This window comes from Rhineura floridana, chromosome 10, assembly GCF_030035675.1.
Source record: "Rhineura floridana isolate rRhiFlo1 chromosome 10, rRhiFlo1.hap2, whole genome shotgun sequence".
In the NCBI taxonomy this organism is placed as follows: domain Eukaryota; kingdom Metazoa; phylum Chordata; class Lepidosauria; order Squamata; family Rhineuridae; genus Rhineura; species Rhineura floridana.
In genome coordinates this window covers 77,185,268-77,197,858 of record NC_084489.1, presented here as the reverse complement: position 1 = coordinate 77,197,858, position 12,591 = coordinate 77,185,268, and the positions used below count along the sequence as shown (strand labels likewise).

At 43.8% G+C, this 12,591-nt stretch overlaps 1 protein-coding gene across 5 annotated transcripts in view; it reads left to right on the top strand.

Annotated features, from left to right (window-relative positions):
- RBM33 (RNA binding motif protein 33) overlaps nucleotides 1–12,591 on the top strand; it is a 121,974-nt gene that overhangs the window by 90,799 nt on the left and 18,584 nt on the right. For all 5 annotated transcript variants that reach the window (XR_009758235.1, XM_061587580.1, XM_061587577.1 and 2 more), the window contains exons 16-17: nucleotides 10,704–10,907; nucleotides 11,752–11,940. Coding sequence is in view for 4 of the 5 variants with exons in the window: in XM_061587580.1 (XP_061443564.1) it covers nucleotides 10,704–10,907; nucleotides 11,752–11,940 (393 nt within the window). In the remaining variant the exon portion in view is untranslated. The remainder of the gene's footprint in view (nucleotides 1–10,703; nucleotides 10,908–11,751; nucleotides 11,941–12,591) is intronic.

The following is a 12,591-nucleotide window of genomic DNA, read 5'->3' as shown; positions in this document are numbered from 1 at the left end:
TTAGTTAATGACTGTTCCGAGATATTGATAATCCTTGTTCAATGTCCTCATTGTCAACTTACATAAATCTTCTGTTGTCATTACTTTAGTCTTTTTGACATTCAGCTGTAGTCCTGCTTTTGTGCTTCTTTAACTTTCATTGGCATTCGTTTCAAATTGTTACTGGTTTCTGCTAGTAGTATGGTATGGTATCGTCTGCATATCTTAAATTATTGATATTTCTCTCTCCACTTTTACACCTTTTTACACCCCCGCTTTACGTGTGATATGTTCTGCATATAGATTAAACAAATAGGGTGATAAAATACACCCGTCTCAAACCCTTTCCGATGGGGAAGCAATCAGTTTCTCCATATTCTCTCCTTACAGTAGCCTCTTGTCCAGTGTATAGGTTGCATATCAGGACAATCAGATGCTGTGGCACTCCCATTTCTTTTAAGAACATAAGAAGAGCCTGCTGGATCAGGCCAGTGGCCCATCTAGTCCAGCATCCTGTTCTCACAGTGGCCAACCAGGTGCCTGGGGGAAGCCTGCAAGCAGGACCCGAGTGCAAGAACACTCTCTCCTCCTGAGGCTTCCGGCAACTGGTTTTCAGAAGCATGCTGCCTCTGACTAGGGTGGCAGAGCACAGCCATTGTGGCTAGTAGCCATTGAGAGCCCTGTCCTCCATGAATTTGTCTAATCTTCTTTTAAAGCCATCCAAGCTGGAGGTCATTACTGCATCTTGTGGGAGCAAATTCCATAGTTTAACTATGCGCTAAGTAAAGAAGTACTTCCTTTTGTCTGCCCTGAATCTTCCAACATTCAGCTTCTTTGAATGTCCACGAGTTCTAGTATTATGAGAGAGGGAGAAGAACTTTTCTTTATCCGCTTTCTCAATGCCATGCATAATTTTATACACTTCTATCATGTCTCCTCTGACCCGCCTTTTCTCTAAACTAAAAAGCCCCAAATGCTGCAACCTTTCCTCGTAAGGGAGTCGCTCCATCCCCCTGGATCATTCTGGTTGCCCTCCTCTGAACCTTTTCCAACTCTGTAATATGCTTTTTGAGATGAGGTGACCAGAACTGTACACAGTATTCCAAATGCGGCCGCACCATAAATTTATACAACGGCATGATGATATCGGCTGTTTTATTTTCAATACCTTTCCTAATTATCCCCAGCATGGAATTGCCTTTTTCACAGCTGCCGCACACTGGGTCGACATTTTCATCGTGCTGTCCACTACAACCCCGAGGTCTTTCTCCTGGTCGGTCACCACCAGTTCAGACCCCATGAGCGTATATGTGAAATTAAGATTTTTTGCTCCAATATGCATAATTTTACACTTGTTTATATTGAATTGCATTTGCCATTTTTCCGCCCATTCACTCAGTTTAGAGAGGCCTTTTTGGAGCTCTTCGCAATCCCTTTTTGTTTTAACAACCCTGAACAATTTAGTGTCATCAGCAAACTTGGCCACTTCACTGCTCACTCCTAATTCTAGGTCATTAATGAACAAGTTGAAAAGTACAGGTCCCAATGCTGATCCTTGAGGGACTCCACTTTCTACAGTCCTCCATAGGGAGAACTGTCCGTTTATTCCTACTCTCTGCTTTCTGCTTCTTAACCAATTCCTTATCCACAAGAGGACCTCTCCTCTTATTCCATGACTGCTAAGCTTCCTCAGAAGTCTTTGGTGAGATATCTTGTCAGACGCTTTTTGAAAGTCTAAGTACACTATGTCCACTGGATCACCTCTATCTATATGCTTGTTGACACTCTCAAAGAATTCTAATAGGTTACTGAGACAGGACTTTCCCTTGCAGAAGCCATGCTGACTGCTTCAGCAAGGCTTGTTCTTCTATGTGCTTAGTTAATCTAGCTTTAATAATACTTTCTACCAGTTTTCCAGGGACAGAAGTTAAGCTAACTGGCCTGTAATTTCCGGGATCCCCTCTGGATCCCTTTTTGAAGATTGGCGTTACATTTGCCACTTTCCAGTCCTCAGGCACAGAGGAGGACCCGAGGGACAAGTTACATATTTTAGTTAGCAGATCAGCAATTTCACCTTTGAGTTCTTTGAGAACTCTCGGGTGGATGCCATCTGGGCCTGGTGATTTGTCAGTTCTTATATTGTCCATTAAGCCTAGAACTTCCTCTCGTTACGCAGGGAGGCGTTGCTCTTTCCCAGCTCTGCCCACCTGGGTATATGGTTCAGCATCATGGTAGAACTGAAGGACGGGGAGGTGGGGTTGCTGTGGTCTATAGGAGTTCTTTCTCACTCACCAAGCACCCTGTCCAGGTGACGACTGGTTTGGAGTGTCTCCACCTTGTGCTGGGCCAGGGAGACAGACTGGGAATTTTGTTGGTGTACCGCCCGCCCTGCTGCCCAACAAATTCCCTAACTGAGCTGACAGAGGTAGTCTCGGAGGTATTGTTGCGGTCCCCTAGACTATTGGTACTGGGGGACTTCAACGTCCATGCCGAGACTGCTTTATCTGGGGCGGCTCAGGACTTCATGGCCTCCATAACAACCATGGGGCTGTCTCAGGTTGTTACTGGCCCAACGCATGTGTCGGGACATACTCTTGATTTGATCTTCGCCACTGGGCATGGAGATGGTGATCTGGTGGTTGGGGATTTTTCATCTACCCCATTGTCATGGACAGATCACCGCTTGCTGAAGTTTAGGCTCACAGCGACCCTTTCCCTCTGCAAGGGTGGGGGACCTATTAAATTGGTCCGCCCCCGGAGACTAATGGATCCTGAGGGTTTCCAAAGGGCTCTGGGGGATTTTCCGACTGAGAAGACTGGCGCTCCTGTCGAAGCCCTGGTTGGATTGTGGAATACGGAGATGACCCGGGCGGTTGACACGATCGCTCCCATGCGCCCCCTCCTATGTAGAGCTCATTCAGCTCCATGGTATACCGTGGAGCTGAGAGTGATGAAGCAAGAGAGGAGTAGGCTTGAGTGCAGATGGAGGCGAACTCCTGACGAATGCAATTATGCTTTGGTAAGTGCCTCTTCTAAGCGGTATATAGTAGCAGTGAGGGCAGCAAAAAAGAGATATTTTGCTGCCACAATTAAGGCATCTCTCTCCCGCCCGGCGGAGCTTTTTAAAATTGTACGAGGGCTTTTACATTCTGGCCCTCAGGATATTACGGATTCATCTGTAGCCCGCTGTGATGAGTTCGCGAGGCACTTCCAGGATAAGATCGCATGCATTCGCCGGGACTTAGACTCCAATGTTATGGCAGTGAGATCTAATGAAGCATCCAGAACACGGTCTTGTCCTTATTTATTGGATGAGTTTCAGTCTGTACAGCTTGAGGATGTTGACAAGATCCTTGGACTGGTGCGGGCGACCACATCTGTTCTGGACCCTTGCCCCTCTTGGCTGGTGAAAGCTGGCAGGACCAGAACCGCCGGCTGGGCCCAGGAGATAATAAACGCCTCTTTGAGAGAGGGAGTGGTCCCTGACTGCCTAAAAGAGGCGATAGTGAGACCGCTCCTGAAGAAACCCTCCTTGGACCCAGATAACCTGAACAACTATAGACCTGTGGCGAATGTTCCGTTCTTTGGCAAGGTACTGGAACGGGTGGTTGCCGGCCAGCTCCAGGGGCTCTTGGATGACACTGATTATCTTGATCCATTTCAATCCGGTTTTAGGCCCGGTTTTGGACCGAAACAGCCTTGGTCGCCCTGTACGATGACCTTTGTCGGGAGAGAGACGGGGAGTGTGACTCTGTTGATTCTCCTTGATCTCTCAGCTGCTTTTGATACCATCGACCATGGTATCCTTCTGGGAAGACTCACGGAGTTGGGAGTTGGGGGTACTGCTTGGCAGTGGCTCCGCTCCTACTTGGTGGGTCGTCACCAGAAGGTAGTGCTTGGGAAACCTTGCTCGATACCCTGGACCGCAGGGATCGGTACTGTCCCCCATGCTTTTTAACATCTACATGAAGCCGCTGGGTGCGGTCATCAGGAGTTTTGGGGTGCGTTGTCATCAGTACGCTGATGACACGCAGCTCTATTTCTCCTTTTCATCCTCTTCAGGTGAGGCTGTTAACGTGCTAAACCGTTGCCTGGCCGCGATAATGGACTGGATGGGAGCTAACAGACTGAAGCTCAATTCAGACAAGACCGAGACGCTGTTGGTGAGTGCCTTCTCTGCTCAGATGGTGGATGTTCATCCTGTTCTTGATGGGGTTACACTCCCCTTGAAGGAACAGGTTTGTAGCTTGGGAGTTCTTTTCGATCCTTCCTTGTCTCTTGAGGCCCAGGTGGCCTCGGTGGCACGGAACGCTTTTTACCATCTTCGATTGGTAGCCCAGCTACGTCCCTATCTGGACAGTGACGACCTCGCCTCAGTTGTTCATGCTCTGGTAACCTCTAGATTGGACTACTGCAATGCGCTCTACATTGGGCTGCCCTTGAAGACTGTTCAGAAACTACAGCTCGTCCAGAATGCAGCGGCCAGATTGTTGACGCGGACCAGAAGGTCCGCTCATATAACACCTGTTCTGGCCCGTCTGCACTGGCTTCCTATTTGTTTCCGGGCTAGATTCAAAGTGCTGGTTTTGACCTATAAAGCCCTACACGGCATGGGACCGCAATACCTGGTGGAACGCCTCTCCCAATATGAACCTACCAGTACACTGCGCTCAACATCTAAGGCCCTCCTCCGAGTACCATCCCATCGAGAAGCTCGGAGGGTGGTGACTAGAGCTAGGGCCTTTTCAGTGGTAGCCCCCGAACTGTGGAACAGTCTCCTCGATGAGGTGCGCCTGGCGCCGACGCTACTATCTTTTCTGCGCCAGGTGAAAACCTTTTTATACTCCCAGGCATTTTAAAGTGTATTTTAACAGCATTTCTGTATTTTGGACGTTGTTTGGTTCTTTTGTTGTTTGTTTGTTTTGTTTCTTGATTTATTGTATTTATTGTATTTATATATTGTGCTGGTTTTTATCTTTTTGTACACTGCCCAGAGAGCCTCCGGGCTTAGGGCGGTATATAAATAAAATAAAATAAAATAAATAAATATTTGTCTCAGTTCCTCCAAATCCCTTCCTGCAAATGTTAGTTCAGGTTCAGAGATCTGCCCTATATCTTCCACTGTGAAGACAGATGCAAAGAATTAATTTAGCTTCTCTGTAATCTCCTTATTGTTCTTTAGTACACCTTTGACTCCCTTATCATCCAAGGGTCCAATCGTCTCCCTAGATGGTCTCCTGCTTTGAATGTATTTATAGAATTTTTTGTTGTTGGTTTTTATGTTCTTAGCAATGTGCTCCTCAAATTCTTTTTTAGCATCCCTTATTGTCTTCTTGCATTTCTTTTGCCAGAGTTTGTGTTCTTTTTTATTTTCTTCATTCGGACAAGACTTCCATTTTCTGAAGGAAGACTTTTTGCCTCCAAGAGCTACCTTGACTTTGCTCGTTAACCATGCTGGCATCTTCTTGGCCCTGGCGGTACCTTTTCTGATCTGTGGTATGCACTCCAGTTGAGCTTCTAATATAGTGTTTTTAAACAACTTCCAAGCATTTTCGAGTGATGTGACCCTCTGGACTTTGTTTTTCAGCTTTCTTTTTACCACCCCCCTCATTTTTGTGAAGTTTCCTCTTTTGAAGTCAAATGTGACCGTGTTGGATTTTCTTGGCAATTGGCCAGTTACATGTATGTTTAATTTAATAGCACTATGGTCACTGCTCCCAGTCGGTTCAACAACACTTATATCTCGCACCAGGTCCCTGTCCCCACTGAGGATTAAGTCCAGGGTTGCCGCCCCTCTGGTCGGTTCCATGACCAACTGGTCTAGAACATAGTCATTTAGAATATCTAGAAATTTTGCTTCTTTGTCATGACATATGTGGCCAGTCTATGTCTGGGTAGCTGAAGTCACCCATTACTACCACATTTCCTAGTTTGGATGCTTCCTCAATTTCATATCTCATCTCCAGTTCTCCCTGAGCATTTTGATCAGGGGGACGATAGATCATTCCGAGTATTAAATCCCTCCTGGGGCATGGTATCACCACCCACAACGATTCTGTGGAGGAGTCCGCCTCTTTTGGGGTTTTAAAGCATTCCATAATTTTTCATGATTTACACAGTCAAAGGCTTTGCTGTAATCTATAAAACACAGGGTGATTTTCTTCTGAAATTCCTTGCTGCTTTCTATATCTAACGTATGTTTGCGATATGCTCTCTGGTGCCTCTTCCCTTTAGAAATCCAGCTTGGACATCTGGCATTTCTCACTCCATATATGGTAAGAGCCTTTGTTGTAGAATCTTGAACGTTACTTGCATGGGATAGTAAGGCAATAGTTTGATTATTACTGCATGCCCTGGGATCCCCTTTCTTTGGAATTGGGATATATATCTAACTCTTCCAGTCTGTGAGCCATTGTTTTCTTTTCCATATTTGTTGACAATTTTTTGTCAAAATTTGGACAGATTCAGTCTCAGTAGCTTATAGCAACTCTATTGGTATGCCATCTGTTCCTGGTAATTTGTTTCTTCCAAGTATTTTAAGAGCAGCTTTCACCTCACATTCTAAAATTTCTGGTTCTTCATCGTACGGTTCCTCCATGAATGAATTTGTCATCCTGGCATCTTTTTTGTAGAGTTCTTCAGTGTATTGCTTCCATCTTCCTTTTATTTCATCTCAGGGGTCAGTCAATGTGTTCCCCTGTTGATTATTCAACATCCCTACTCTTGGTTTAAATTTCCCTTTCATTTCTCTAATTTTGGAATAGGGCTCTTGTTCTTCCCTTTTTGTTGTCCTCTTCTAATTCTATACAATAACTATTGTAATAGTTTTCTTTGTTCCTTACTAGTCATTGTATTGTTGCATTTAGGGTTCTGACCGTGTGTCTATCTCCTTTTGCTTTTGCTTCCTTCTCTCTTTATCTCCTCCAGTAAAAATAAGTATTTGTCCTCTCTTAGACTTGAGTCTCTTCGAAATTAATCAATCTTTTAAATTTCTAGAGTTGTGTCCAGTGGTACTGCCCAAGTGATGGAAGGCACTTTGATTCAGTACAGTGGAATGGGGAGGGGGAATGGTGATATTTGCTGAAGATCCCTAAATCTACTCTGGATGGGGGAGGGGTTTTGGAACAGCATGGGAAGCGATATCATGGAGGGGAAAATCAGAGAAAATTGCCTGCCTCCTTGTCCCTCTGATAGAAGCCTCCTCTGGATTGAAGCACCTGCTGACAGTGGAAGGGCACCATTGGAAACAAGGTGTAATGTCTCACCTGCTGTATGAGTTGTTATTTTTGGGTTAGTAGAATATTAAGCAGACAAACAGGAGGCAACTTGAGGGGGCAACTTTGCTTATACCCCACACTCCTAATGGTTCTTTCATTCCTTCTTTTTTACCCTGTTTAACTGAATGTCTAGAGCATGGATGGGGAGCCACTGGTTCTCCAGATATTGCTGAACTAAAACTCTCATCAGCCCCAGCAAGCATGGCCAGTGATCAAGGATGATGGGACTTATAGTTCAGCAACATTTGGAAGGCCAAAAGTTCCCTGCACCTGGTCTAAAGACAAGTCCAGTTTGGCACTCTGCCCCTCCCCTGTGCTAGTGTTGTTAATTATAGACCTGCTTGTTCAACAAAGTGAGGTGTCTGACCCTCCCCTCCTGGTTAAATAAAAAGCAAATGTTGGGAAAAGAACTTTTTGCAGTGTTTATAAATTGACTACTGTTGAAAAGGGAGATATTCCTACAACACAAGACTTCAAGGGTATAATGGTATATGGTCTGCAAGGCACCTACTCCATTTAGCTCATCTTTGCAAAATACTCTGCAGAGTAGCTTTTACCAGCCTGTGTCTCTGCAATGTGACACTTCACAAATCGACCCAAGTTTATTTCCTTTAAATGCTTTATCCAGCAACCACATCCCCCTCGCTGTTGGGTGATTTTTGAATTAGGTTTAGAAAAGATTACATGGATAAACACAGCATTGTTGTCGTTAATAGAAACCTGTGCAGTGAGGTCTATGGGCTGCAAGATCGGTAACACTGCCCATGACAGTGAAGTATGGCCTTATCGAAAGGAGAATTCATAAGAGGCTGCCCTGGGACACTCCACCACTGTCCTTCTGTGTATCCTGACAATGTTATCTATCCTCTCAGTACGGAGTATCAAATGTCTGTCATGAGTATAGAAATTAATTTAATGTCACCTGAAGACATGCAATTAATCTTTTGGAGGTTTTCATAATACCTTTACAGAAAGAGTTGCCAGTTTGGCGGATTTGGATTTTGGGTTTTAGTTGAAGATAAGGAAAATTAATTTTTCATCGGGGTTAATACAAGCTAGCAGGGCCACAAAGGCTGAGAGAGATGGTTGGGGAATTTGTCAAGTGTTGTCACTCTGGCATAATGCTGCTTAACGCCTGATAGGTGTAATCAAGAGTTGAGATTTCTATAGAAGGGGATTAATCAATTTGCTCACTACAGAATGCTTGTTGGTGATATCACTCATTCGTAGGGTTTTAAGAATTAAAATAAGATTTGATCTGTCAAATTGCAAGAAGCTCTGACAGTATCAGTGGCACAGTTTGTTATCAGGACATCCTCTAAGCATTTGTTATAAATAAATTTGTCCCGTTAATATTGGTGGCAAACAAACTTCATCTTCATTGTGAAACTGTCAGGATATCTGTGATAGAGTGCACAGCTTACCATATTCTGGCACTCCTTCATAGGTCTTACTTATTAAAGAATGCATGCTTTTTGCAATAATGCATGGTTTCTTTCATTTCTGGTGGTGATTAGTTTTCATTTCTGCAAATCATTGATGGGAGATGTTTGGGCCTCATTCTTATTTTTGAATGTATGTCTTGTGCATTCTAGTTAGACTTTCAAGGTGACTTACAGGAAGCAAATAACAAAAGGTTAATGTCACATAAATAGAACGTTAAGCTGTATGTTAGAGTGTAACATCTTTAGCTTAGGAATGTCTTCTACCCATCACTGAAAATGGACAAGGATCAGGGGTTTTTTTAGGAGAAATTTCTTGTAATACAATATGATTATTAGAAGTATGGGATGCATGTTGTTTAAATTCTCATTGTTCTCATTTTAAATCTGTAGGATCTGGTATTTTGCAGTTCAGCAGTTTAAGACGACTGTGATTGGAACTCTTGTCCTTTTAACTGTCTCAATATATCAGCTTTTTCATGCACTTAACCCTGTTATTGGTTTGTCACTTAGCATATGAAGAATATTAATATCCTTCAGGGCATTTGAGAATATTGGTTTTAATTCCAAATGAGAGTTAGCTTTATCCTTTTAAAGTTTGAGGATCAGTAAATCTACCAAAGTAGGGCTCATGTATAACCACCTGGTTAGGGTTCAGTTCTAAGGCTTGCTGTGCTAGCAGATAAAGGTTGAGGATGGGACATATCTAGTGCTGTGCAAATGCAGGCTTGGCGGGGTCATTGGCAAGAGGCAGTATACTCTGTGTGCCAGCTCAAAATATGTTAGTACACAGGTAAAAGGCTCAAAGAAGGGAAAACCCAAGCAAAACTTTAATTCTACTTAGTATCTGCCCCATAGCAGAATTAAATGTACATAAACATGGGTCTTAGAAATGTCTGCATTCTTTCTCTCTGGGACAACACTGGTTTTAATTAATTCCCTAAGTTTGAGATGTTGTTTTAATCTACAAACAGCAGAGTGACAAATTCTCAAGCAATTCTTTTTAGATGGATTCACCCAGCTGGGCCTGACTGAGGGATTTCTGTGTATAATCTAGTGTCATGGCCAGAAAAGATCTCCTCATAGCACGATGAGAAAATAAGTTCAGTCTACACAGTCCAGCATACTTCTTCAATCAGTGGCCAGCCAGCTGCCTCTGGGCATCCCACAAGCAGGGATAGACGTGCCCTCCAGCTTTTGGTATTCAGAGGTATACTGCCTCTGAACCTGAAGGTTCCATTTAGCTACTATGGCTTGAAGTCACTGATAAACCTATCCTGTGTAAACTTGTCTAACACCCTTTTGAAGTCAGTGAAGCTTAGTGGCTATCTCTAATCTCATAGCAGTGAATTCTGTTAGTTAGGTACTCTTTGGAAAAGTGTTTTACTGTATTTTGCCTGGCCTGAATCCACTACCAGTTGGGGTGTGTGTGTGTGTGTCGAATTCTCTAGCCGCTTTCTCCATACCAGTTGTAATGTTATAAGGTACTGTCATGTTCCCCCTGTTCCATACTAAAAGGTCTCACACACTTTTAGCCTTTCCTACAACTTGTTAATAATTTGTGTCCTTTTCTGCACTTAGGAGCCTAATATTGGCTAATGTTAGCCAGAGCCAGCTACTATAAGCCTAGGAAGAAGATAGGGCCTAAAGAGTATGCAGTGGGCAGCCCTCACTGCCAGCGAACTAATCTGGCATGTGGAGATGGTCCTATTTTCACAATCACTGCCTAGATGTTCTCATACGTTAGCCTTTGTTTCACTTACAGAAGCCTCTATGTAGACTCCCTCCATTGTAGCAACTAAGCTGTCATCATGCAGGTACTCCTAATTTCACAATGCTATTTCTGCTCAGTATAATGCAAAATTTCAAGCCAGTTCCTCTTTTTAGCAGAAAATGGTATCAGTGCTATTTGCAAGCTAACCATGTTCTTCTCTGTAGTAGCTGTTGCAGGAATGTGTCTGCATTTTGTGGATCCTGAACAGTGTGGTGTGGTATTTCTCCACAGGGTGGTGAGAATGTTGGCTTTTCTCACTTAGAAGGGCCACCCCACCGACTCCAACAACCCCTGGATCCAAGGCATCAGCTAGTGCGGAAGGTCACATTGACAAAAGGAACAGTACAGCAACCACATCAGCACCAGATGGCACAGATCCACTCAACAATCCCTCAAGGGCTGAAAAACATCCCAGGGATACATCAAGCAAAAAAGGTATTGATTCACAATTTGTATTCGCACTGTTTCTACTGTTTGTCTGAAGAAATAGCCAGGAATTACTTTCCATGGTTATTCAGATGCTGAGTCAGTTAAAAAATGTCAGCTAGTAGAGAAGTAGCGAAGGAAGATTTTGACTTAAAGATGGCATATTCAGTATTTGTACCTTTTTGGATTGCCATTTTGATTCTAAACTAGACTTTTAACACCTGAAATGTTCCCATCTGCACAATGGTTGTAAGGACAGCTTGTAAGATCTTTGAGACAATTGGTGTCCATCTTGCTAGTAGAGAGACCATTAGCTCATCTGCTTTGCAAACCTATAGAAGTTTGTTGCCATTTTGTGCATCAGAGTATTGGCATTAGACTTGTCTTGTAGACTAGCTAAGGTGTGCCAGCTCTAAAATGGGAGGACTAACGTAGGCTGATGGCACTGCTGGAAATCAGGAGCTCAGGGAGGCAAGGGATAACTGTTCTGACAAGCTCCACTTTCCAGGACAGGGGTGGGCAGTTATGCAGGCCTAGTTAAAAACTCTTAAGGGAAACATCAGCATTGCCTTTCTGGTGCTGTTGCTTTCTGGCAGGGATGTAAGTCTTTTTACATTGCAGTGTCTCCATAGTTGTACATTTATAGCATGCTGTGGGTCTGAACTGTTTGGCTGTCAGTCCAGTGAATGAGCTTGTGTGTGTAAAATTTGCCAACAGCAACATGACACCTTTTAATTGGCCCCCACTTTCATCAGCTCCTTCTAAGTGAATTACTAACTTGCACGTTATCTGTCAGATTCAGTTAGGCGAAAGCAAGTAAATCAAAAATGCAGCTTACTTTTGTTCTTGGCAGGTCATTACACACGGGAGAGGCAGAGGCATTGCGGGCCAGATGGGCCGAGGACGCTTGATGCCAAATAAACAGAATCTGCGAGTGGTAGAGTGCAAACCTCAGCCCTGCATTGTGTCAGTTGAAGGGCTTTCTTCATCAACCACCGATGTCCAACTGAAAAACCTGCTGATGTCAGTAGGACCCATTCAGGTAGATCACCCTGGGCTTGTGTTACTTGTGCCAGAAATCTTCCATTCTACAAAGCTCAGTGCCTCTGATAGGGGAAGCACAATGGAGTGCTTTTAGCAGCTAACTACATATATTTAAAGATGCCTCTTCCTCCCCAGTGTGTCTGAAAGGAAAAGACTTCTAGATCAAAGTATGATATCAACTGTGAAGCAGTAAAAGTAGAGTATCATTTACCTCACTGCAGTATCACACAAATGGCTTTTGTGATTGTTCCAGAGCTGCTCTCGCTAAGGGTTCAGTATGCTAGCAAGAAAATGCTCAAGTCCTCAAAAAGTACAGAGCAATAGTGTTTTTAAAAGAGAGGAGAGAATGTTCTGTTAGATACACCTTTGGCTGATGGTGGGCTCTACTGATTTACCAACTCCAATAGTACTTCTCATGAGTAAGAATTTGCACTTCAGGAAGCTGTATGGATATGACTTCCTCCCTTCACCCCCACATGTGGCAGGATCAGAAGTGGTGTTTAGTCTTTAGCAATTCCCCACCACTCAAAGTAGACATCAAACCAGATGGGCCGCGTTGGTGTTCTGACTATGAATTGCTAAAGGAAACAGTTTCAACAGGCAGGACTAGAGATGGTCCTGCAGTCAAAAAGTGGTGGGACGTTTCAGT